Source organism: Saccopteryx bilineata, chromosome 1 (assembly GCF_036850765.1).
Source record: "Saccopteryx bilineata isolate mSacBil1 chromosome 1, mSacBil1_pri_phased_curated, whole genome shotgun sequence".
Taxonomy (NCBI): Eukaryota; Metazoa; Chordata; class Mammalia; order Chiroptera; family Emballonuridae; genus Saccopteryx; species Saccopteryx bilineata.
The window spans coordinates 351,718,879-351,743,978 of NC_089490.1; the positions used below are offsets into that span (position 1 = coordinate 351,718,879).

General features: G+C 40.9%; 1 protein-coding gene across 3 annotated transcripts; it reads left to right on the forward strand.

Moving 5' to 3' along the window:
• The first annotated feature begins 3,991 nt into the window (after nucleotides 1-3,991).
• LOC136318460 (tripartite motif-containing protein 6-like) lies at nucleotides 3,992-23,416 on the forward strand. Of its 3 annotated transcripts, none has more exons than XM_066250790.1 (8): nucleotides 3,992-4,065; nucleotides 15,091-15,572; nucleotides 16,071-16,166; nucleotides 16,797-17,027; nucleotides 19,706-19,728; nucleotides 21,070-21,170; nucleotides 21,453-21,479; nucleotides 21,698-23,416. In XM_066250790.1, exons 2-8 carry the CDS (start codon nucleotides 15,141-15,143, stop codon nucleotides 22,258-22,260), a joined length of 1,473 nt encoding a protein of 490 aa, XP_066106887.1. In that variant the 5' UTR covers nucleotides 3,992-4,065; nucleotides 15,091-15,140; the 3' UTR covers nucleotides 22,261-23,416. The 3 variants fall into 3 exon arrangements, with proteins under 3 accessions (XP_066106887.1, XP_066106888.1, XP_066106889.1); XM_066250791.1 differs by having other exon boundaries at nucleotides 16,803-17,027; XM_066250792.1 differs by lacking the exon at nucleotides 3,992-4,065 and having other exon boundaries at nucleotides 15,095-15,185; nucleotides 15,452-15,572.
• Nucleotides 23,417-25,100: the final 1,684 nt, after the last annotated feature.

The window sequence follows — 25,100 nt, forward strand, 5'->3', positions numbered from 1 at the left end:
CAGGTTTTTTTCACACCTTATGCGAGGTTATTTCTAAATGACATAGTTATCTTCACAGCCTCAGTACCTGTCAGAGCACCTATGACTAGGGGGAAGAGAGATGCAGGGTCTGCATTGCCCACCTGCCCCAATCGTCTTTCAGAGTGCTAAGCAGAGGAGATTGTTTTTGATGCAGGACTGCAGTCCTTCTGTGCATAGCCTGGGCTTCTGCATAGTTTATTGCAATTTGCATACCCATAGAGATTATAGAGATAGTTTTTGATTTTCTATCTATTCCTGCTCTTTTCAGAACCTGTGGCATTGCGCTGAGTCCGGTAATGTTTTCAAGCCTTGTGTTGCCAAAAAGTCTTAAAATTATATGGAAAACCTCCAAATAACGACACAGAACTTATGTGGGGGCAGGGCCTATAATTGTGCCTTTTGTTCAGAATTTTAGTGTGATTATCTATAGGGATTATGCCTGTGTGCAGAGCCCATAATGGTTGGAGGACCTGTGTGTGCAGACCTTGTGGTTGTTTGCATGCTTTTATGTGCACTCTGCTAATGTTCACAAAGTCTGAAGTTGTTTCTCCTCTATGGCCCAGGTGAGCATTCTGCAGAAAATCATGGCTCTCTAATCTGCTGGCAGCACAGCAGCTATGAATTACTCAGACACTTGCATAGCAGGCTGCCTCTTTATTGGCATTTCTGGGCTGGAGCATCTACACATGTGGCTCTCCATCCCCTTCTGTACCACGTATGTAGCTGCTCTGGCAGATAACAGCATTTTAATTTGTGTCATTCTCTCCCAGCCAAGTCTGTATGAGGCCATGTACATATTCCTGTTCATGTTAGCCAGTGCTGATGACTTGCTCTCCATTGCCACAATGCCCAAAGCACTGGCCAACTTCTGGCTAGGTTCTTTTGTCTTGAGATACCTATTCCAAGGCCCTGAGCAGTTGCGGCTCCCATGTCTATGTCATCCTATTTTCTACATCCTTGCCCTTTTTTTGGTCTTTGCCTATAGGTTTGGTGGGACACTCACCTCACACTATGTCTACATCCTTCTGGCCAGTTTCTACGTGGTCATCCCACCAATGCTCAGTCCCATTATTTATGGAGTAAGGACTATGCCGATTTTTGAAGGGGCTAAACAAGATGTTTTCAAATCTTCTCAGGGAATCTAAATAAAGATTCTCAACTGGAGCTAAACATAATGCCTTTTTATATCTATTGATTGTCCTATCTTCACCCTATCCTCACATCTACATCATCCAGTTATTTTGTGTCATTCTCACCCATGTCCTAATTTATTTAAATAAATGTTCTACTCAAATTGGTAGTCACCAGATGGGAGGGGACTTGCAGGTGGGTGAAAAGGTAAAAGAGAGTAACAAGTACAAACTGTTAGTTATTAAAATCATCACAGAAATGTAAAGTACAGCACAGGGAATATAGCCAACAATATTGTGATAGCTGTGTATGGTGCCAGATGGGTACTAGATTTATCAGGGTGGCCACTTTCTAAGGTCCATAAATGTGGAATCACTATGTTGTACACTTGAAACTATCAATAATGTAATAATATTGTATGTTAAGTCCAATTGAAAAATAAATTATAAATAAATAGATAATGGAAGCGATTCAGCTCAGGCAGTGGGACTGAGATGAGACAGCTTTCACTAGACTGCGATTGAGGAAGATATTTCAGATCTACCAGTCCTGATCATAATTGGCTGTTTCAATTTTCATTATAAATAATTATTGATATAAAATAATGTCCACTTTTATATAGCTCTTTCCAACTCAAAGTATAGAGTAGCTGGCATTTTTTGATACATGTGTATTCACTGCCAGTAATATAATAATAATCTAGAATATCTACAATCAACAAAGATTATAAACTTCATAAACTTTCTCTTGAAAGTTATATTGCAAGTCACATTCTTGCAATATAAGTATAAGACTGTAGAATCATTTGGAATTTAACAATATGCATCAAATGCCTTGAAAATGTACATTCTCTTTGACTTGCTAATTCCTCTTTGCTAATGTAGTTCAAGGAAACAGTCAGAAATGAGCCAGAGATTTGTGCAAATAGTCGTTAACTCAGAATTATTTACAATAGCAAAAATACAAAAAGGTAAATAGCTTTGATATCCTGCATGAATGACAGTAATTAAGTAAATAATGCTATATAATAGATGCTATGAAATAATAGTTATTAATGATAATGTTTTAAAGAGTTTTTATTGGTTTGCAGAAATAATTCTGGTAGAATATAGAACACAAAGGAGTGAATGAAAAGTAAAATAAAATAAATGTTCTACTAAATTTATCTTTGAGTTTTTGTTTAGAAATCTACAGTAATATCCATCTCACTCTTTCCACCTATTATTCAAATAATTTCTGATTCCCCACCATCTCAAGAAAATCTAACTAAGAGAAATGTGATAACTTACCTTGAATCTCCCATTCAAATAGGACTTTTCTTAATATTTACTTGTATTTTTTCCCAAATGATTTACTTAATCCCTTGCATATAATATTGACATTTAGAGTTGCCAGTTCAATATCTTTCTCACAGTGGGAAACCCTGAGCACTGTCATGTCTAAAAACTCAGTCTCATGGAATATTTATTTTTATTACTAGCTACACATCTATAATCATACATGTGTATATACCCAAGTTCAGAGATGCTAACACACAAAAATGTATGTAGGTGGACACATCCATTTATTAAAATGTAGATAATTGTATAGAGACAGAATACTCTTTTCTATCAAAATATGTTTTGTATTTAAAAATTATATTCATCATTAAAATAAGAAGTCAAAATACCTACTTATATCTAACAGATGTTGACTTATATATTCTTTAATGAATTTTTAAAGAAATATAAACATCTCTATGTAATTTGGCAGTTTGCTCACTAATTATTAATTATTCACACCAGAGATTAGATTAGCCTAATGTTCTCTCAGGTTGAGAAGAGCAACTTTGCCTCAATTTTAGCCCACGATCAACTCATCCTTGGAAACCTAGTTTAGGTCCCAAACTCTGTCCACTCTTATACTCTGCCCACAATGAAAGATCCATTTTGTTGAGTACTGAGAATATTTATTCTTATTTTATCAGAGATCTTTTCATGTTCGTTCTCTTAAATCTTGTCTTGACTGCCTTTCTCCAAGAAAAGGGTGATTTTGAAAGGCGCTTTTTTTTTCATCTCTTTTGTCCCAAAGTTTACAAACCTGCTCATACCAGATATGCAATATCTAATATTTTCTGTAATATTATTCAGCCACCAAGAGAATAAAGTATGTACTCATATACGATGAACAGGAATAAGCCTTGAGAATATTCTGCTAAGGGAAAGAAGTCACATTGCCCAATCATCTGATCTGACTTATCAGGACACCCTACTCTCTCTTGTTTCCAGGCCAGGTTAAGCTCATTATCTGTGTCCTTGGGGCAGGAAGTTTGGTGTCCCTTTTCTTCTCAAAGTTGCTGTGCCATTGAAAACCTACAGTCTAGTTCCTAGGCGTCATAAGCTTTGTATATTATATAAGGATAGAAAAACAAACACAGTCTCAGTTCTATAGGCTAAATTAAATATAATTTAAAAATAGAAACTGCAATTTTAAATGGATAAATTTTAATTATCATATCGCTAAATATGCCATTATGATGTCAAGTGGTTATCTGGACTCACTCACTCCTCTAACTTTAGATATTTTTATTCACTTATTTATATTAATATAGAGTCCAGGTGTATTATCCGTGTTCCTGAACACTGACATGATGTCAGAAAGCCTCTCTGGTCTTCAGGTGTTCTCCAAGGCATCAGAATTTGCAGTCTAGTCAGCGAACACATCAAGGCCAACTGGGACGCTGGCGACCAGAGGCCGGAGTGCAAGACCCAAGGCTGGAGTGCAGGACCCAAGGCCATGCTGAGCGAATCCGCCCTATCAGCAGGATGGATCTCCCCCGCCCCTCGCCCCGCCTCTTTCCCCCTGAGTCTTTCTGCTTGGTGGGGGTGGCAGCGGCTGCAGAACTTCGGCTCTGATCCAGGCTACGGATTCCAGGTTAGTAATCCAATCCATTTTCTGGTCAGCCACTGCTGTGCCCACTTGTCCTGAGCGTTTGACCAGCATCCCGGTTGGGTTGGCGGTTCGTGAGTGGAGGAAGAGTAAGGGAGAACTGTGCATTTTGAGTTGACCCTAGTTTGGGAAAGGGGCCCAACAGAGACACCTTTGGAGCCAGGAGGAGTCTGTAAAGAGTAGTGATGCTGAAACCCTGGTTCTGAAAGTAAAGAATGTGGGGGAGGCAGCTCTGGAAGTTCTGGTGGGGAATGACGACAAACCGGACCGGGCGAGGACTCCACGGCCAGCAGCCCCTCCCCCGTCTCCTGCCTTTCTAGCCCAGGAAGTGAGCACCGTTCGTCTCCCCGCCTCGGGGCTAGACTGCTCCGGAGGGAGGCGGCGCTGCTGCGCTGGGCCCGGCCTGCGGGCTAGCGCGGACTACCTGCAGTCTCCGAAAGGGGCAGGGCCACCCTCTGGTTGTGTTAGGGAAAAAAACACCGAAAGAGGGAGCGCCCTCTGTTCCTCAGCATCTGTTGAAAACTCCTTGGTTTGCTCTGAAGATCCCTAACCACCTGGTACTGCTCACGTCTGGAGCTTCTCCTTGCCTCCGTGTGCCCATCACAGGGAGAGGCCTACCGGCTGCTCTGCGACCGGGCTACTCGTCACTTCCTAGCACAGGTGACAGTGCAGTGAAAGAGATGAGGTCCCTTCCCTTAGGGAGATCGTGATACTGATAAGTTTATACTTCTTTTCCATCCTCCCGACAAAGGAGCCTAGGGACTTGTAACCAATCATCAGTCAAGACAAAGAGGTGTGGTTAAGAGCATGGGTGATGTGTTGCAGCCTGGATTTCTGGCTGTATGCCCCCCTCCTGTTTTAGACCTTTATTTCTTCCATCAGTAAAATAGGTAGTAGTATTTAGGTCCAAGAGTTTTGATGACGATTGAGGCAGAGTATATATTTTAATAAATACTCAGGAGACTTCTAAATAGAGTTACTATTACTGTTACTCTAATTATTATTATTGACAAACTCAATGCTTTAAAATAGAGTAGGGAATAAAGTATGGTAAAATGTACTATGGTAAAGGAAAGTATGCCTACTGACATCTAAAATTAAAATACAACAGTTAAGAATTCCAAGTGGAATGTCACAAATGCAGAAAAAAAAGGAACATAAAAATTTTATAATTTATCCTAAAAAACAAACAAACAAAAACCCCCCAGCTAATGGATTATCTAATACTGGGGGAAGAAAACCTGTGCAGGCAATATTTTAAGACTTTGCAATCAATAAAAAGTTTTTGAAGTGCGTGGGGGTAGCAATACTTTTGAACTTTAAAGAAAATATTTGGAGCTGATTATGTTCCAATACAAATGTGTGTGGAGCGCCACTTGTTAGATAATCAACTCCAGATAATAGGTCAGAGTGGAATGTGATTCTACACAAAGATAAAAATATTTTATTCCCTGAACACATGAAGTCCAATTTACTGTATAGACACAGTTGGCATCTGTTCAGATTTATTTTCACTAAATCTCCTAGTTTAGGGACAGGTCTGTCCATCTTTTTTCTAATTTTCATTCTGAGTTGCCCCCCCCCCTAGTCACTGACTAGGCATTTTGATATCGAATTGAAATCTATTCTAACAGATGGTTTAGATCTAAATATCAGTTTATTCTCTGCATTCTCACCTTTATCCCACCCCCACCCCCACCCCCACCCCCACCCCCACCCCCACCCCTGCCCTTTTGTAGCTATTTTGCACCTTAAATTGAATCTACTTGGAAAAGAGACTAGCTTACCTCAGGTGCTGCTTCTGAAGCCGTGATATGCATAAGAATCACCTGAACTTAAAATGCAAAGACTGAATTGGTCAGGGTGAATGCCTAGAGATTCTGCATAAAGAGCTTCACTGGATTCCCTTGTCTCTGATTAGCAGACTACTTGACCTTACTCAGGCTTTTTGCTCCTGATATAACTGTTTCCACCTGGTCATGAATTTGGCCTCTTTCGTTTGTTAATTTGATCCTCAGGGCTTCAGGACGTCAGGCTGTGGGTTCTGCTGTCCTCACACAGCCAGACTGACATCTCAGCCCAACCACAGTGCTCACAAGACCCTAGCCTCACTCAGTTCAGTCTGAGACTCAGTTGGCCTTCCATATCTCCTGTGGGCTGTGCTCATCTGCAGCTGGTGGTCAAGGGCCTGCTGGTATGTAGGCAAGGATTACTCAAACTCTTACGAAAGATATGTTAGTGAACAATCCTTCGCAATTTCTGTTTTTCTCCACTGTCAACTTTATTATACCCCTTGACAAGAGACAGAGATACTTACATCATCTCTTTTCTTTAAGAATCCTTTGACTTGCCTGACCAGGCGGTGGCGCAGTGGATAGAGTGTCAGACTGGGATGCGGAGGACCCATGTTTGAGACCCCGAGGTTGCCAGCTTGAGCGCGGGCTCATCTGGTTTGAGCAAAGCTCACCAGCTTGTACCCAAGGTCGCTGGCTCAAGCAAGGGGTTACTCGGTCTGTAGCCCCATGGTCAAGGCACATATGAGAAGCAATCAATGAACAACTAAAGTGCCACAACGAAAAACTGATGATTGATGCTTCTCATCTCTCTCCATTCCTGTATGTCTGTCCCTATCTATCTCTCTCTCTGACTCTCTATCTCTGTAAAAAAAAAAAAGAAAAAGAATCCTTTGACTTGACTATCCAAAATAGTGCATTAGATGGGAAAGAAATATAGAAATATAAAGGGGCCAAATATAAAATTTTAAATTTTCTAGTGGCCTCATTATTAAATAATAAGAGGAAAAAGGTAAAATTGATTTTAACATATTTAACTGAATGTACCAAAATATTATTAGGACCTGTAAAAATATTAATGAGATATTTTAGGAGTTTTTTTCTTACTAAATCTTTGAAATCCAGTATGTATTCTATATATATTTACCTCTCATTTCCAAATAGCCACATTTCAAGTGCTCCATAGCCATATATAGCTACCATATTCGACAACACAGTTCTAATTTATGCTTAGAAGCTCAGAAAGCCAAGCTTTCAATTTTTCTCATTGCATTTTTTTTGTTTTTGTCAGCTCTAATGAGTTATAGTTTACATCTAGTAATTTATCAATTTTAAGTTACAATTCCATGAGTTTTGACATGTATACTGTTGTGTAACTGTTACTGGACTATACCTGGTCTGGCGTTCAGTTCACTCATCACAGCAATAGCCGATAAGCAGAGACTGGGTCTGAGAGAATCACAAGCATCTTTAATCAAGATTGCCAGCAACTTGAGAAGACAGACGTCATATCTGAGCCCAAAGTCTGCCTTACACTCTCAGTTGCAAGAGCTGATTATATACTTTTTCAGGTGAAGTTAGTACTATGGGGGACATGCAGTTAGTCATAAAGTAAGATAGCTGATTCCCGACATTATAAGAGGCATCAAGCAAGATGGCCGGTTCCCAGGGTTGTAATTTCTACATAGCGTTCCGATCTAATCACGGTCTTTATCACTTCTTGGGCGCCAGTCATCTCCTCAAGGGTGGAAGCATCCTACTTCAGTAGTTCAACTACATTCCTGGGTGGGAGGAGGGGCAGTGCTAAAGGAAATCTAGAAAACAGGTTATGTATGGTGCACTAGCAATCATATATAAACACCATATTTTTTACTCTATGAGACACACTGACCATGAGACACACCTAAGGTTTTAAGGAGGAAAATAAGAAAAAAAAATATTCTGAACCAAATGATGTGTTAAAATATTTAATAAAATACCATATTTTTCGCTCCATAGGATGCATGGGCATTTTCCTCTCCACTTTTTGGGGGTAAAGTGCATCTTATGGAGCGAAAAATAGGATGTGTGTGTGTGTGTGTGTGTGTGTGTGTGTGTGTAATTGATTGTATACTATACTGATACCCTATCATAACCACCAACATAATAATGATCTATAAAGGGCATTTCCATCATCCCCAAAATTTTCTGTCTTTTCACAGTTCAGCCCCTTCTTATATCCCTGGGCCCTGAAGTCCACTAATTTGCTTTCAAATAGTATAGTTTTGTCTTTTCTAGATTTCATATATATGGAATCATACATTAACTTATTTTTTCTGTCTGGTTTCCTTCACTTAGGATAATGCTTTTGAGATTTACCTTGTTGTATGTATCAGGAGTCCATATTATTGTTTTGTAATATGCCATCGTTTGGATATACCACAAGTTGTTTGTTTATTTACCAGTTAACAGTTTTATAGATTATTTCCAGTTTTTGGTGATTATTGCATTGCATTTATGTGGCCAAAACTCTCCGCTAAGAGATACCAAGTCCACTTTTTCCTGAAACAAGTGTATGTGTATTATGTGTATATGTTTATGTTGGGAAGATGCAGTGGATTCAGTTAAAATCGTAGTATCACCAAAAATGTTTTTAAAATATTACTTTCTTAAGAGCAGTTTTATGTTCCCAGAAAAATTTAGGGGAAGATACAGAAATTTCCATAAACCTTCTGCCCTAATACATGCATGTTACCGGCCCCCACCAGAGAGGTACATTTGTTACCACTGATGCACTTACACTGACACATTATAATCACCTAAAGTCCATAGTATATGTCATGGTTTGGTGTATGTTCAATGGATTTTGACAAATGCGTAATGACATATATCTATCATTATAGTCTCATACAGCTTAGTTTCAGTGCCCTACAAATCCTTCATGCTCTTCCTGTTCATGCCCCCACCCAAAACCCTGGCAACCACTAATCATTTATTGTGTTCATAGTTTTCCCTTTTTCACAATATCATATACTTGGAATCTTGCAGTATGTAGTACAGTGGTACCTTGAGACACGAATTTAATTCGTTCTATAACAGAGCTCGTTAGTCAACTCATATATCAAACTGGACTTGTGCGCCAACACGCCAACTAGTGGCAGCTCCCTGAATCACGGCTCCTATCTCGGAATTTCGCTCAGATCTCGAACAAAATATACGGACCGAGTTGCAGCTTGTGTCTTTAAAAAAATCGTATGTTGGTCTGTTTGTATCTCAAGGTACCACTGTATTTTCAGATTGACTTTTTCCCCTTAGTAATAGGCACTTAAGGTTCCTTCATGCCTTTTCATGGTGTCATAGCTTATTTCTTTTTAGTGCTGAATAATATTTTATTGTCTGGATAGATCACAGTTTATCCATTCACCAAAGGGGACATCATGGTTGCTTCCAAGTTTTGACAGTTATGAATAAAGCTGCTATAAATGTCTGTGTTCAGGTTTTTGTGTAGACATAACTTTTCTTCCCCTTTGGGTAAATACCAAGGAGCATAATGGCTTGATCATATGGAAAGAGTATGTTTATATCTGTAAGACATCTCAGAACTCTTTGAAAATGGCTGTACAATTTTGCAATGAATGAGTACCCCTGTTACACATCTTAATATTAGTACAGATAAAAAGTGAGAGTAGCCCTGGCCGGTTGGCTCAGCGGTAGAGCGTCGGCCTAGCATGCGGGGGACCCGGGTTCGATTCCCGGCCAGGGCACACAGGAGAAGCGCCCATTTGCTTCTCCACCCCTCCGCCGCGCTTTCCTCTCTGTCTCTCTCTTCCCCTCCCGCAGCCAAGGCTCCATTGGAGCAAAGATGGCCCGGGCGCTGGGGATGGCTCTGTGGCCTGTGCCTCAGGCGCTAGAGTGGCTCTGGTCGCAACATGGCGACGCCCAGGATGGGCAGAGCATCGCCCCCTGGTGGACAGAGCGTCGCCCCTGGTGGGCGTGCCGGGTGGATCCCGGTCGGGCGCATGCGGGAGTCTGACTGTCTCTCCCTGTTTCCAGCTTCAGAAAAATGAAAAAAAAAAAAAAAAAAAGTGAGAGTAAACTGTAGCATCTCTAGTGTGTAGTGGACAAGTTTCTAGATTTCTTACCTGACCCTAGTGCCGGGCACACAGAAACCACCGGGTCAGGTCTAGCTTTTTTGCATTGAGCTTAAATGTCTTAAACCTTGTTGTGAATTGAGATAGTGAATATTTCTTCTAGGTCCAGAAGAAGTAAGAAGATATATAAGGGAGTAAGAAAGCAAATCATTTATTCTTAAAACAAATATTTAGGTAGACTTTGCTTTGTCCCTATCCCTAGTAATAACATTGAAGAGGCTCTTTTCCTGAATGTTAGATAGAGTTAAGAGTAATGAAAGATCAAAGAACAGGAACTGCTTAAGTAACATATATTGATAACTAGTTAACTGAGACAATTCTACACATTAACTCAGATAATTATCACAAATATGTGATAAGGGAGGAATTGATTTCAGCAATACACAAAAGAGTAAGCTACATCTTGGATCAGGAAACAACCCCATGTTTCAAAGCTAGAGACCAATAAATTCAGGATTTGGACCTGATAGAATTATTGTAGGATTATATTATATAATGCCTGTAAGGAATTCAACCATTGCCTAAAATATAAAACGTGATCAGAAAATGGTATCTTACGATTTTCTGTTTTCTTTCCACTCCTCCTTTAAACAAATATTTTCATGCATACATACTTGTCTGCATGATTGTCTTTGTCTATGTTGTAAGGTTGGGTGGCAAGAGGAACCAGTCTGAAGAGGTTTTAAAGTAAAAGGTTTATTAAGGCATCTGCCAGCCGATGGGCTGAGACCAGGAAGGCATCAGCCCTGAGCTGAGGAAGTGAGTGCTCCGCATAGAGTTTGGGGGCGGCTGCCACAGGCATCTATTGACACAGACGTCTGTTGACATAGGGGTGGCACACCTTGTATTCTCAGATTAGTACAGTATATCCTGGTTTATGGCCTTGGTCACTGACAGGAGGATGCACAGGAGATGGGGGAGGGGCAGTTCCTTTGGCAGGAATGTCTCCTTGGTAATTTAACAGGTATAATTAGTATAGGTCCACTGCTGGTCCATCTGGCATTCTTTCTGGGACAGCCAGAGTCCAGCACCTTGAGGCACAGCAGGGGCCTGGCGCCTCTGGGAGCCACCTGTAAAAGAGACTCCTTCCTTATTCTGTCTGTGAGACAAGATAAAGATTTAAGATTTGTGATTGAGCCCCTTGCAAGACTTCTCTAATACTCAAGCTCTTCCTAAATGCCTGTTTCCAAGAACACCTCCCAGATTCTCCTTCAAAGTTAAACTTCTCCCTGAATTTCAAAGGGGGAGGGCCAGGAAGCCCTAAGAAAGAGGAGCAAGCAGATTAACTATTTCTTATCCCGTATATAGTTTCCTATTGATTACATCTAAAAGCTACTATTACTGAAGCCATGTTTCTAACTTTTGGGTTCCCCTATCCTTCTCCACTGTTAGTTTTAACTGCCGTATATCTGTAAGAATCTATCATCTGTCTTCAAAAATGGGTTTGGCCCCTGCTGGGAGTCCACATGGTATGCCCCCTTGTACATACTGTTTATTTCATTCATTGTTACCTCCCCAGGCCAGCTGTAGCACTAGGCTTGCTTCTTAGATCCTCTTTCTTGGCATGCCTGTGTCGAAGCTGCAACGGGAACGACTGAACCAGGAGTCACAAGCTAGCCTCCCCCTCAGTTTTTCTTTTCTCATTCTTTTCTTAACTGATACATAATTCAAATACCATAAAATTTACCCTGTAAAGGCAGTAATTTAATGCTTTTTTGGTATAGTCACAAAGCTGTCCAACCAGCACCACTAATTCCAGAATATTTTCATCAACCCAGAAGAAACCTAAACCCATTAATAGTCACTTCCTATTCCCTTCCCCACCAGCCCCCTGACAGCCACTAATCTACTTTCTATGTCTATAAATTTGCATACTCTGAACAGTTTTGAAATTTTTTATTTATTCATTTTAGAGAGGAGAGAGAGAGGGAGAAACAGGAAGCATCAACTCCTATATGTTCCTTCACCGGACAAGCCCAGAGTTTTAAACCGCTGACCTCAGTGTTCCAGGTCGGCGCTTTATGCACTGTGCCCCCACAGGTCAGGCTGCCTACTCTGAACATTTAATATATGAATATATATGGAGTTATAGAATATGTGGACTTCTTTATCTGGTTTCATTTACTTAACATAATGTTACCAGGGTTCATCAATGTTGTAGCATGGATCAGTACTTTATTCCTCCCTTCCTCCCATTTTTATTCTTTTCTCCCATTAATGATTCCAAAATACTGTCCCCAAATGCTGTAAGACCTCTTTGTCCCAGCCACCTCTCCCATTTATCTCTTCCTCGGGTTTTTTCCTGCGGACTATTCTATGACTAAGAATGTGTGTGGCCTTGACCTCCCCATCTGTCTCCTCTGTCCCCCATACATGAGTCCCCTAAGACTCCTGTCAAAGTTTATGACAAGCTTTGGTGAAATTTCTTCCTCAAATGGCAATTTTCCTATTTCCACACTCCTAAAACACCAGGTCTGTGCCTGACTTTTACCTCCTTTTCCACTTAACTGTCTAGTTCAAGTTATGAGGTGGAAGACTTAGCTTTGAACTAGGACTCTGGACATGTTAGGTTATGCCAACTCTACAACTCAAAAGATGTTTACTTTTTATGAAGTTACTTAATTTCTCTATCAAAGGGACAAAAATACTCTTATTTGGCTAAAAGAAAAGCAGGAAAATGTGATTTCTAAATCAGGACTGGTTATAAAAGTATTGGTTGTAAAAATAATGACCTCATATTATTGTGCTCATTATTGCTTCTTTGGGGTTTTGGGAGAGGGATGAAAGGGCTGTGTATGGAACAGAGCTGTTCGAAAATACTAATGACTTAAGAAGTACAAAAGGGTTGTTACAGAACAGTCATGGGGATGTAAGGTACAACATAGGGAATATAGTCAACACTAATAACTGTATGGTGTCAGAGGGGTGTGAAATATAATCGAGATGATCATGTTGTAAGTTATATATTATCTAATCACCGGGGTGTACACTCTCAAACTAATATAATATTGTATGTCAACTATAATTGAAAAAGAAAAAAAGGAAAAAAGTAGAAGTAGCTTCACAATAATTGATACCTTTGATCTTGCAGATTAGGTACTGGAGAGTAATGCCAGAGTGATGGCAAAGAGACTTGAAAAGGCTCATGAGAAAGGTCTACTCTATGAAGGGCGAGGGACGCTCTAGGTTTTCATTCATCAAAATTTGAAGGCCTGGTGCCTGACCTGTGGTGGCGCAGTGGGTAAAGCGTCAACCTGGAAACGCTGAGGTTGCCGTTTCAAATCCCTGGGTTTGCCTGGTCAAGGCACATATGGGAGTTGATGCTTCCAGCTTCCTCCCCCCTTCTCTCTCTCTCTCTCTCTCTCTCTCTCTCTCTCTCTCCCTTCTCTATAATGAATAAATAAAAATCTTAAAAAAAAATTGAAGGCCTGTTTGTGGACACTGCTAGTTGAGAGGATATAGTAACAAACAAAAACAAGCTCTCTGATCCCATGGACTTATATTCTGGTGGGAGGATTCAGACTATTACAGGTATATATTAGGTGATGGTAAGAAGAAAAATCCAGTGAATAAGTTTATCGAGAGTGATTGTATGGGTGGCCAAGCCTTAGCTAGGCTCAACAGAACAGACTCCTCTGCTCAGGAAACATGTGAGGAAAGAGTTGAATTGCCGGGGTCCAGCCCCGGGGGGAGATCCAGAGGTCTCACAGGAATGATGGCATCGGCACGAAACGAGTGAGAGAGCCGAATGCTTTAGCATTAACTGCCAGGCATCTCCACCAATGGCTAGTCTAGCTTTATTTTTATACACACACTAAGTTAAAATCACATGGAATGCAGAATACATTGATTAATAATTGTTTTTGTTTCACTATGGTTACATATTTCTAGGCAACGGTTAATACATTTCTATAAGCTATAAATCAGGTGGTAAGTCATTCTAAGTACAGTTATACAATAACTTGAAAATAGCAGCAACGGTTTTTGTGCAAGCTTTTAAAAGGTCAGTATTGATTAATAACTCTATCTTACCTAATTGCCTATTGTCTAGTCAAATTTTATTTGTCTACTATATTCATATACTACATTCTAACTTTATTTTTCTCAGAGTGTTCCACCACCTGCAGATCAGGTATGCAAGAGGAAAGGAAAGTTTTTCTATTCTATTATATGAAAAGGCTAGGGAGGTAAAGTAATGGATTAGGTGAAGGCTGAAAGGTGCTTTTGTGTATAGTTACTGTTTCCTACCTAGTCATAAGTCACAATCTATTTTTTCTAACATGATTTATAAGAGGGAATTTTTCCACAGACTTAGTCCCTTTTGGGGGATATCATAGCCAGCCTCCTCTGTCTATGAGCCCAGGCAAGGGGGTTTATAGGCTTTTCTGTGAAATTTACACCCTCTGTCTCATTTCCAGAACAATTACTGTGAATCTGCAGGGAAAACACGGTGCTTTTATCCCTGTGCCATAAATGATAGCACACACACCCAGAAGAGGGGGGATAAAAAACAAATTAATTCAAAAAGTTAAAGGGAGAAGTATTGTTGCACCTCTTCTTTGCTGTGACTGTGTCAACCAACGGTTGTTGATCTTCTTTGCTGTGACTGTTTCAACCAGCGGTTGTTGATCTTTGCTGTGACTATGTCAACCAGCAGCTGTTGATCAGCTTTTGACATTGAATGAAGTCACAGTCGTGCAGGTATCAGGGTGAAGGGTCTTCCTTGCAGCAGTAACAGCAAGTGCAGAAATGCTGAGGCAGCAGTGTGTTTTGTACTCTTAACATTGTGGGTTGCTCTGGTGGTTTGAGAAACAGCCCAAAGACATGGTGACTCACACAGGTCATTCCTGCCCAGGGCCCCAGTGTGTCTATCTGTCCAGTTGAAGTAAGAGGAGATAATAATCTTTGCTCTAATGAAGTTGCAAATTGATGTCTAACAGGCACTGAGGTAAAGAATGTATTTGGAGTTAGAACGAGAAGCCCTTGTTATACCAGGTGTCTGACTTCTTATTCCAGGACAGTCAGCATCCCTCTTTTTCTCCCTAATTTTCTTCCTCTGACCCTTTTTTATTTGCCCATCTACCCAGGATTCTGGAAGTACCTTAGAAGCCAGGCCCAAGCAGGAAGAACCAGGGGAATGGCTACAATGACTTCCTCAGTACTGGTGGACATACAAGATGAGGTGACCTGCCCCATCTGCCTGCAGCTCCTGACAGAACCCCTGAGCCTGGACTGTGGGCACAGCTTCTGCCAAACCTGCATCACAGAGAATAGTAAGGAATCGCTGACCTGCCAAGCTGGAGAAGGCAGCTGTCCTGTGTGCCAGGCCAGCTACCAGCTCAGGAATCTGCGGCCTAATCGGCACCTGGCCAACATAGCAGAGCGGCTCAGAGAGGTGGTGTTGGGCTCAGGGACGCAGCTGAAGGTGATTCTTTGTGCGCACCATAGAGAGAAACTCCAGCTGTTCTGTAAGGAGGATGGGAAGCTCATTTGCTGGCTTTGTGAGCGGTCTCAGGAGCACCATGGTCACCACACATTCCTCATGGAGGAGGTTGCCCAGGAGTACCAGGTGGGAGCCCACATGGAGGAAAGCGGGGAGCAACAGAGTTCTTGGCAGGATTTTTTAATTTCACGCTCCAATTTAATTGCTTTGTAGTCCTCCCATTTAGCTAGATGACTGAATCTAGAAAATCTCCCCTGCCAGCCAAGAGCAAAGACTTTGCCTCTTTCTCGCTGCTCAGGATCAGCTCTGCGTGGCCTTTGGAGTAGAGGATACTGCTGGGGCAGATAGGGGTTTGGAGATGGAGTGTGGGGGACATGCTGGCAATGAGAGTAAGAGACGTAAAGGATTTCATGGTTAGGTTCTTTCCCCAGGAGGAAAGAGAATTGGTGAATTCCCATTGGTTTCTACCCCTCAAGTGTAAAAGACACGTTGGCTTTCCCAGTTTTTCATCCAAGGCTAGAAAGGCTTCCTATGAGGTCAGCATGCTCTGTCCCATTCATTGCATGTCTCGTCACTGAGACAGTTGAGCGCTGGACCCTGCTTCACTCCATGTGCTTCTTCCAGGAGAAGTTCCAGGAGTCTCTGAAGAGGCTGAAGCAAGAGCAGCAGGAGGCTGAGAAACTGAAATCTGTTATCATAGAGAAGAGGACATCCTGGAAGGTGATGTTCCTGAGAATCAGGGTGGGGCCTGGGAGCTGAGGACAAGGAGAGCTGGTCCTGTCTGTTTCCGATTTGGCTAGGAAAGCTTCCCTTTGCCCAGTCATTCACTACAACCCTCCAAACAAGGTTGAGGGTGAGAAAAGGAGGAATTAGAAAATGAGCATATCAAAAGGGAATCCCTTATTGTTGTTTTTTTTTATGCTGGTCACATAAGAGAGAAACCATGGCCATTAGCAGCTTCTTATTCCTGATGCTGGACTTTGTTTTTACTGTTTCAAGCTCCAAAACTTGGAAAGATAGGTTAGGCACAGGCCAGTCATTCCTACTTCTGTGTTCAAAATTGGATGGGAAGGCTGAGGCAGAGGCACGAGAGGCAGGGAGACTGCTTGAAATCTAACCCTCACCCAGGAGTCCTCAATGAGGCCGCCCAGGGCTGATGTTTGGGAAGAGAGAAGGGGAGAATTGAAGGAAGAGCAGGTTCTGCAGGACTCTCTCCTTCCCTCCTCCTCCTCCTCTACCAGTGAGACCTGGCCAGGAAAGCAGGGCTGAGCCTTACTCCCCACCCCTTAGACAAGAGACCCTCAGCTCCACAAACTAGTAGTAGTCTCTTTCTCTTCCATGTCCGTGAAGAATCAGATGGAACCTGAGAGACACAGGATCCAGACACAGTTTAGTCAGTTGAGAAGCATCCTGGACAAGGAGGAGAAGCGGCAACTGAAAAAGCTAGAAGAGGAAGAGAGGAAGGGGCTGAGTATGATAGAAGAGGCTGAGGATGAGCTGGTCCACCAGAGCCAGGCACTGAAGGAGCTTATCTCAGATCTGGAGCGCCGGTGTCAGGGGTCCACAATGGAGCTGCTGCAGGTAAGTCTAATGAAGGAGCCCCCAACCCAAGAGTCGGGGCAAAGAGACTTTAACTTTCCTACCCTTCTGACATGAGACTGGTATCCTGTTCGTGACAAGAACAAAATTTCTTTGACTCTGGAGTTCCTCTTCCCTATTCAACTCTGCAAAGGTCAAGGATAAAGCATAGGTAAATAACAGTACAAATGCTAAGGGGATGTCTAATTTTTATTTATTATATTAATATATAAAAGCTGGTCCCAAAGTTCACTTGATACTGTGGAGAAAATCTGTTGTGTCCAGGGATGTTCTATGGCAGCATTAATTAGTCTTGGCATTATTGTGACATTTTGGGCTAGAAAAGTTACCATCAGGGGCTGCCTTGTATGTAGTAGGATGTTTAGCAGCATCCTTGGCCTCTACCCACTAGATACCCCACTGTGACGACCAAAATATTTTCTAGACATTGTCAAATGTCTCTTGAGGGAAACATCTCTTCCTCTCCCCAGAATCACTGGCCGTTAGGCTCCTCTTGTCGCTGATACTCTATTATGATTTGTTGTGTACTTTTACCCAGCTTAGTCACAGGGAAGCACATACCAAGCTCAAATACTCAGAGAGTCTTATGCAATCACCAAGGCTTCTTTGCTTTTACACTCTTCTCTAGGGCGCAATCATATACTGTCATAACAGGAGTTTGAACTGGCCTTTTGAGACACAAATAAGACTGGGTTCTGGGGTGTTTGTAGTGGGTCCGGAAGTTGGAAAGTGTCAAATCTAGAAAGATTTTATGGTGGAGCTTTAACTGAGGTTAAAATCTCAAGAGCTGGTTCTTACATAGAGTGAATAGTGAGTGTGACCTGGAAGTTGAGGCAGGAAGTAACTTGTAGCATTCTGGAGCCTTTGGGCCCTTCCTTATCTTCTGTTTGCCTTCTTGTTTGCCTCTTGCTCTCCCTTTGCTGGTGTGATCATCTTGAGCTCTAGTATTGGGGTCAAAGGGTATTACTTTTTACATATTGGAGTTTTTTTATTAACTGCTTCTGGTTTCACGTCTTCATTTTATTTTCTTGCCCTTTTTTATTATCTTTGATGTTGGATTATCCAAATATTTTTATCTTTCTTCCCCCACCCCAGTTCTAGCCCCTCCACAGACTCTTTAAACTGTAAATATTGCTCCATAAGTTCGAAGAGATCATCTGTTTATATTGCTAGCTCAGGCATGTCTGGACTCTCACACTCATTAGTATGACTACCCAATGGACTTTTAATTTGAGTGTTATCTCACAATTTTTCTAGAACATGCCCGTCACAGACACATTCTTTCTTCTCTTTTCCATGTGTGTGTGTATGTGTGACACTATTGCCCAGTAAGTTATGATACACATATAAAAGCCTGTAGCTTACAAGTTTCAAAATGTAAACCATGAGAATAAGGCAGACATAGGAGGAATAGCTACTTAGTGACACCTGCTTGGAGCATTTGAATTCCTAAGTCAACCATGCCTTAAAGTTGATGGAATCCTAGATATTTGATGTGAGTTGACATATCACCTCTACTGCTTTCAATATTTGAGCCAATTTCATTGTGGGTTTTTTTGTTTTGTTTTTTTAATTTATTGGTTTTAGAGAGAGAGAAAAACATCTCTATTATTCCACTCATTTGAGTTATTCCACTCATTTATGCATTCATTGCTTGATTCTTGTATGTACCCTGACTAGAGATCAAACCCACAACCTTGGCTGCAACCTTGACATATCAGGACGATGCTTTAACTAACTGAGCTACTCGTACAGGGCAAGCACATGTTTCTGTTAAATGCAATAACAAATAGCTTCAGTAGTTATTCCTATGTTACATAGATCAAACTGTCATCCTTTTCCTTAGACACTGAAGTATATAAAATAGAAGTTAAAGAGACTGAATAGGTCATGAGATAATTCTGTTCAAATAAAGGAGGTAGTGACAGTCATGACTTTAAAAAGCAGGTAGCTAGAATTTAAGGGTGTAAAATGGACTGGCTTGGTCTAAGATGAGACACCAGGGTGAATATAAGACAGTTTTTAGGACAATACCTACATTTGGTGACTGTGGATACTGGTTTTATTGAAGATGGAAGATAATAGAGGAAACCTCATGTTTGCAGGAAAAGTAAGAATTTTCTTTTGAAAATCTTGAGTTGGGGCACCTGTGGCTCATTTGCTGGGGTATATAAGTAGAGTTGGGAATCAACATATGTGTTTTAGAATCAATAAAAGTAGATGAAGTCAGCAAAGACAGCATAGAGGGTTAGAGGAAGTTAGGTTTAAGAAGCAGCCACATTTAAGGCCCCTGTGTCCTCAGCAACCAGTATGTAAGCATTTCAAGGACAGAAATTATTTAATCATGGGAGATTCTTTGGGTCCAAGCATAATGTGGCAAATACAGATGATGTACATAATAACATTTACACACACACACACATAATTATAAAATTAAAGGTACTAATGAATGAATCATTATTTTCTAACATCTTTACATAGTATCTCAGGGACACTGTGCTCTTGAGTTCTTATCTCTACCTTGTGGCCTCCATATTGGGGCCATCATTATTCCTGTTGTATCACAGGGCGGTGGGGATGGGATGAAAAACCTGGCTGAGGCTGTACTGGAAGGGCAGGGTCTGTGACTCCTTGACTTAACCTGTCTCTTTCCTCCCTAGGATGTGAGTGATGTCACAGAAAGGTATGTGCAGGAGAACATGAAGTGGGTTCCTTTGGAGTGACAAAAGATTCCTGCACCCACCCATAGAGTTACCTTGTGGTCAGTGGGAAAGGGAAAGAAATCACAAGGCAGGAAAGATTTAGGACTGTGGTGTCTTGAGTTACTCATGAGAATTTTTGGTTCCCCTTAAGTAAAGGGTAAGGCATGGTTTCTATGGTAGGAGAATTTGGGTAATGGGAGGTCACAAATTGGGGACAGTAGTGTCCTTAAGAATAAAGGGTTGCAGTATCACTGATTTTCCCAGTGCCCTGTGATGGAACTTTTTTTCTACAAACCTCTGTACCTGTTTTCTAGCCCTGATTTTAGTAGTTTATGGCTACCTCAAAATACACAGGGCTTTTGAATACCCATGTATATTTATCAAAGGGAGTTTCTTATCTGCATTGTTTCCCAGTGTCTACAATGCAGCTCTTGGGACATTTGCCTTGAATTTCCCTTTCTCCCTTGACTTTGGAACAGTCCATGTCTTGGTACCTAGTTCTCACACTTCTGTTTTTCTCAAATCCAATAAAAACATAGACCTGAGGTCTTGAGAAGAGGGATTTTGGCCTTAGGTCAAAACATAATCTCCTCTCTATCCAATACTCTGGCATCTTATCCTCAAAGATGACATCTCAAGTTGCCCACATACCAGGTACCTAGCGCTCCTCACAGACTTATGAAATATGAAGCCTTGTCCCTTCTGAAGTCAACTCTCTCAGTTTGGAAGTGAAGACGTTCTTTCTCCAACTGGCATAATATTCCCAGAGACAGTGAATACTAAGATACTGTTCTGAAGGCCTTTCTCTTTAACCTCTGGGAGCCTCTAAGGCTTAAGGTCAAATGTTCTTCAGAAAGGATCCCTTCAATTTGATGCTCTCAAAGCCCCAGTAACAGGTTCCCGGTGTCCTGCCTGTCAACACACATTTCTAGCCTTCATAATAGACCTACCTCTATGTTGACATTGACATTTAAAAACAAATTTTTAAGGTAGCAAAGAATTTCCCAGCCATTATTTTACTGAATTTTGTACAACCTCTAAGATATCTAGAGAGAAGGGAAATTATTATGTCTTACAAAAACAACAACAAAACAAAAATGAGGCTTTGAGGGGTTAAGTCTTATGAAAGTTTACACGAACAGTGAGAAGGTAGTTTCCCATTCAGGTCTTCTGTTTTCAGTGTCAGGGCCCTTGCGGAATGATGCTAATTTTCTTCAGGAAGGAATGTTGAAGTTCCCCCATGAGCCTGGGAAATGGAGGACAGCGGTGCTGGAGGAGCCCAAGGTCAGCCATGTAGGAGATTCATAATGTCTGTTCTCTAGGAGTGAGTATTGGACTCTGAAGAAGCCACAAGATCTCCCCACCAAGCTGAAGAGTGTGTTTCGAGCCCCAGATCTGAAAAAGATGCTACGAGTGTTTAGAGGTGAGGCAATTGGGGAGACAGAATTTGGATGTGGGATTATTGTAGTAATGAGAGAAACAAATCAAATAAAGGGTGTAGTTGGTATTTAGAAATAGGATGAAGAGAGGGTATGAGAAACTGGAGCATAATGTGCGAAGAAGATGCAGTTCATGTTTAAGGGGAATTATATGGCCAGCTCACATCCTCCCCAAATTCCCTGCCATACCCCTCAGTCAGGTAAGGGGAGAGACATCAGAGCTGGGGCTGTTGGTGCTATACATGATTGACTTTTTATCATTACAGAGCTGACAGATGTCCAAAGCTACTGGGGTAAGTGGAATCAAGGCCTCTTTGAGCTGCCATGTTCTGATCCTCTTTTACATGTTCCTCCCTAGACACCCCACACACTCTTAGGTGTATGCTAGATACTTCCACCCAACCCTCAACATGTAGTTCCAATTCCTCCTACACACTTCCTGTCTTTCCTCTTCTCTGTGTCATAAGACCCATGCACTCATCCTCATCTGCTGATGTACCTTTTCCCACAGTGGACGTGACTCTGAATCCACTCACAGCTAATTTAAATCTTGTCCTGTCTAAAAACCGGAGACAAGTGAGATTTGTGGGTGCCACGCTGTCTGGGTCTCATCTGGAAGAGCACTATGACTGTGGTGTCCTGGGCTCTCAACACTTCTCCTCAGGAAAGCATTACTGGGAAGTAGATGTGGCCAAGAAGACTGACTGGATCCTGGGGGTGTGCAGCCATGCAGTGGGACCTCCATTCTCTTTCAACCAGTTTGCGAACAATCGGAATGGTTACTCCAGATATCAACCTCAAAGTGGCTACTGGGTGATTGGGCTGCATCATAAACATGAATATAGAGCCTATGAGGACTCCTCCAGCTCCCTGCTCCTCTCCATGACGGTGCCCCCTCGTCGCGTGGGGGTTTTCTTAGACTATGAGGCCGGCACTGTCTCCTTTTTTAATGTGACAAACCATGGTTTTCCTATCTACACCTTCACTAAATATTACTTTCCTACCACTCTTTGTGCATATTTTAATCCTTGCAACTGTGCAGTCCCGATGACCCTGCGTCGCCCAAGCTCTTGAGCATGCTGCTGTCCCTACCCACTTCTGAGCAGCACCCTTTGAGGCTCATCTACACCTTAGTCTCCTTTCTTACCTCCCATTTTCTGCATTCTCTCACTATTTCCTTTGAGTGTTTACTGAGTGCTAGAATGCACCTGGTGGTGACAGTGAACATCCTTCACAAAGTAATTAACAGATCTTAAGATGGGTGGAGGGATAACTTTTAACCTTTTATTATTAATCATGGTATTTGATAGAAATTTTTTTTTGTCCATGCATGGGATCAAATTTAGGAATTTCTCTTAATTTGTTATAAGTTTTTGTACTGAACAGAAAATTGAATTTCAAAGTATATTTTCTGTAATTATTGAGATAATCATGTGTCACTTTTATTATTGGAGTACTTTGATTTGTTCCAGTTTTTAAATCTATTAGAAACTTCTGAAATAGCTACTATTATTTTGATGAACAATACCAGAATTTTTTTTTCTAATGCATAGTTTCGGTTTTGCTTTTATCTCTGTTTATGAAAGAAATTGACCTGTAATTTTACATTCTTGTAACATCACAGGTTTTATGAAATACAATAAATGAGCAAAGAAATTGCTGTATTATCATATAAGTATATATAAAATTGATTGCTTAAACCTATTATAATGTTTATTTTAGTGGCTTTAAATTAAAATTAAAGAGATTCTAATTTCAGTTTTCACTATAACCTTTGTGAATCTTACAAATTTAAGGGTAGTAATTGAAAAACTAAGACTAAACAAAATCTCCCAAGTGCATTGACGTACAAAAAGGGGAATAGAGGAAAATTATCAATCTGGTAGATTCTTTTAGCAAGAAGATTATTTCTTTCAGTTTCTCCACATCGCCTTTTCTTTGTGCTCAACATGAACAGCAAGTGAGAGAGCAGCTATGACTTTGGTAGAAAGGTGCTATATGCATTTTGAGCCAACTGTAAAAGTAATTATGAGGTGGATGTGAGATTGAGAACAAATATCAAGGAATTGACTAGACCTGGTATCCAAAATGGTAGCCAGGGGCCACCAGTGGCTACTGAGCAATTCAAATGTGACTAGTCTGAATTGAGATATACTATATGCATAAATGCACACCATATTTTAAAGATTTGGTTCACAAAACAATGTAAAAGATCTTAATAATTTTTATATTTTACAGTACAATAATATGTTGGATATATTGGATTGAATAAAATATATATTTATTTCATCTATTTCACTTTTTTATATAGATATAGATAATTTAAAATTACAATATGTGTCTCACATTACACTTCTGTTGCACAACTTATCCTGTAAATGAGAGCTCTAGCATAAGGCAGATATGTTTATCTCTACATGGACCCTCTACCTCTCCAAGGCATTTTTGTAGAAGATAGTAATGGCAGAAGAAAGAGGATCTGAACATATCTAGAAGTTTATCATTGGGAAGATTATAGGAAGAGATCATGGCCAGAGAATAGAACCTGCATAGTCTGGTCACTGTCTGTAGCCCTCAGTCTGTTGGAGGAAATAATAGTTCATCCTCAGGGCTCATCTCTAGTGCCTGTGTTGAGATGAAGTGCAGGTCACAGTAAAAGCCCATTACTGATTTGCTCTTGGGTAGGATTTCATTTGGGAGGTCAAATTTGTGTGAGACCAGAGGCCAAATGCACATTCCTTATTCTGATGGACTTCAGTTGGAAGACCTATGAAAGGAGACAGAGCTGGCAAACCAGTGTTCATAAAGTTGGTGGAAGTTGGGGGGTGAGAGATGATGGTAAGAGAATCTGTACGAGTAATTGCATCCTTCCCACATATTTTCCCATGTAGTAAGTTCAAGGGGAAAGGAGTTAGCCCAGCTGTTCTCTCTGTGGAGGCGTCCAGTGAATGACCTTACTTACTAGGGAATTCAAAGTGCTTGCTGGGATGCTGTAGGTAAGATGTGGGGAGAATTATTAACTACATGGAATTAATTTGCAGCCCTGGCTTTCTCTTGGATCTGAGCAGAGTTCTACTGGCCTTGACATTTTTGATATAATATAGTATGCTAAACTGCTATGAAAAATAAATCCAAAAAAACCCCAAAATGGGCCAAATGCTGAAAAAAAATCTTGTTTATATGAAAATCTAATGTGAGTGTAACCAGTGGGTGAGCGGCACTATTTCACATAGGATTCATAGGCCAAACTCTTTTCCATCTTGGGCTCTGCCATCCTCTAGAACAGTATTGCTATCCTATCAGAATAGCAGAAAAGTAAAGAAAGCTGAAGGGATAGTTTGCTTTCTAAATCCTTAGTTCATATATGGAATTTATCATTTCTGCCCATAACTTTCTGCTGCTGAGAAAGAATAGCCATGGGGCTCCACCTAACTACAAGAAAGATCATAAAAATGTCTAGCGATGTTCAACTGTGTACAATCAAATTTTAAGGGGAAAAAAAATTCAGATTTTGGTGGAGACCTAGTGGCCAGTGGCCTGGAACCTTAAAGCAACTTCTCTTTCTGATTACAGAAGATCCAGAATCTCAGATTTCTTTCTGGCCTGTTTATTCTATCTGGTAGACTAAAGTTAATAAGTAAAAGACAGGAAGGGTAATGCTGTCACCAGAGTCTAAGGCAAGTGGTATACTTATCCTCACATTTCCCAACAAGTCTGCTTGCTAGAGCTGGCATTTACATCTGATTCTAATTTAATGGAAATTTATGGAGTGAGGAGACTTTTAAGATCTTTATTGTGATTTAACTGGCATATGTAAAGTGCACATATTTCAAATGTACAATTTAATAAGTTTTAACTTGTGAAACATCATCTCTATGAAGACAATCAAGATACCTACTTTGCCCTGGCCAGAT

What these genes read in the sequence shown, in the direction of transcription:
- LOC136318460 (XM_066250790.1), top strand. Translation starts at nt 15,141, where the DNA reads ATGGCTACAATGACTTCCTCAGTACTGGTGGACATACAAGATGAGGTG. An exon ending in CCACAATGGAGCTGCTGCAG is followed by an intron (nt 17,028 to 19,705) that starts GTAAGTCTAATG and finishes TTTCCTCCCTAG; the next exon opens with GATGTGAGTGATGTCACAGA. An exon ending in GATGCTACGAGTGTTTAGAG is followed by an intron (nt 21,171 to 21,452) that starts GTGAGGCAATTG and finishes TTATCATTACAG; the next exon opens with AGCTGACAGATGTCCAAAGC.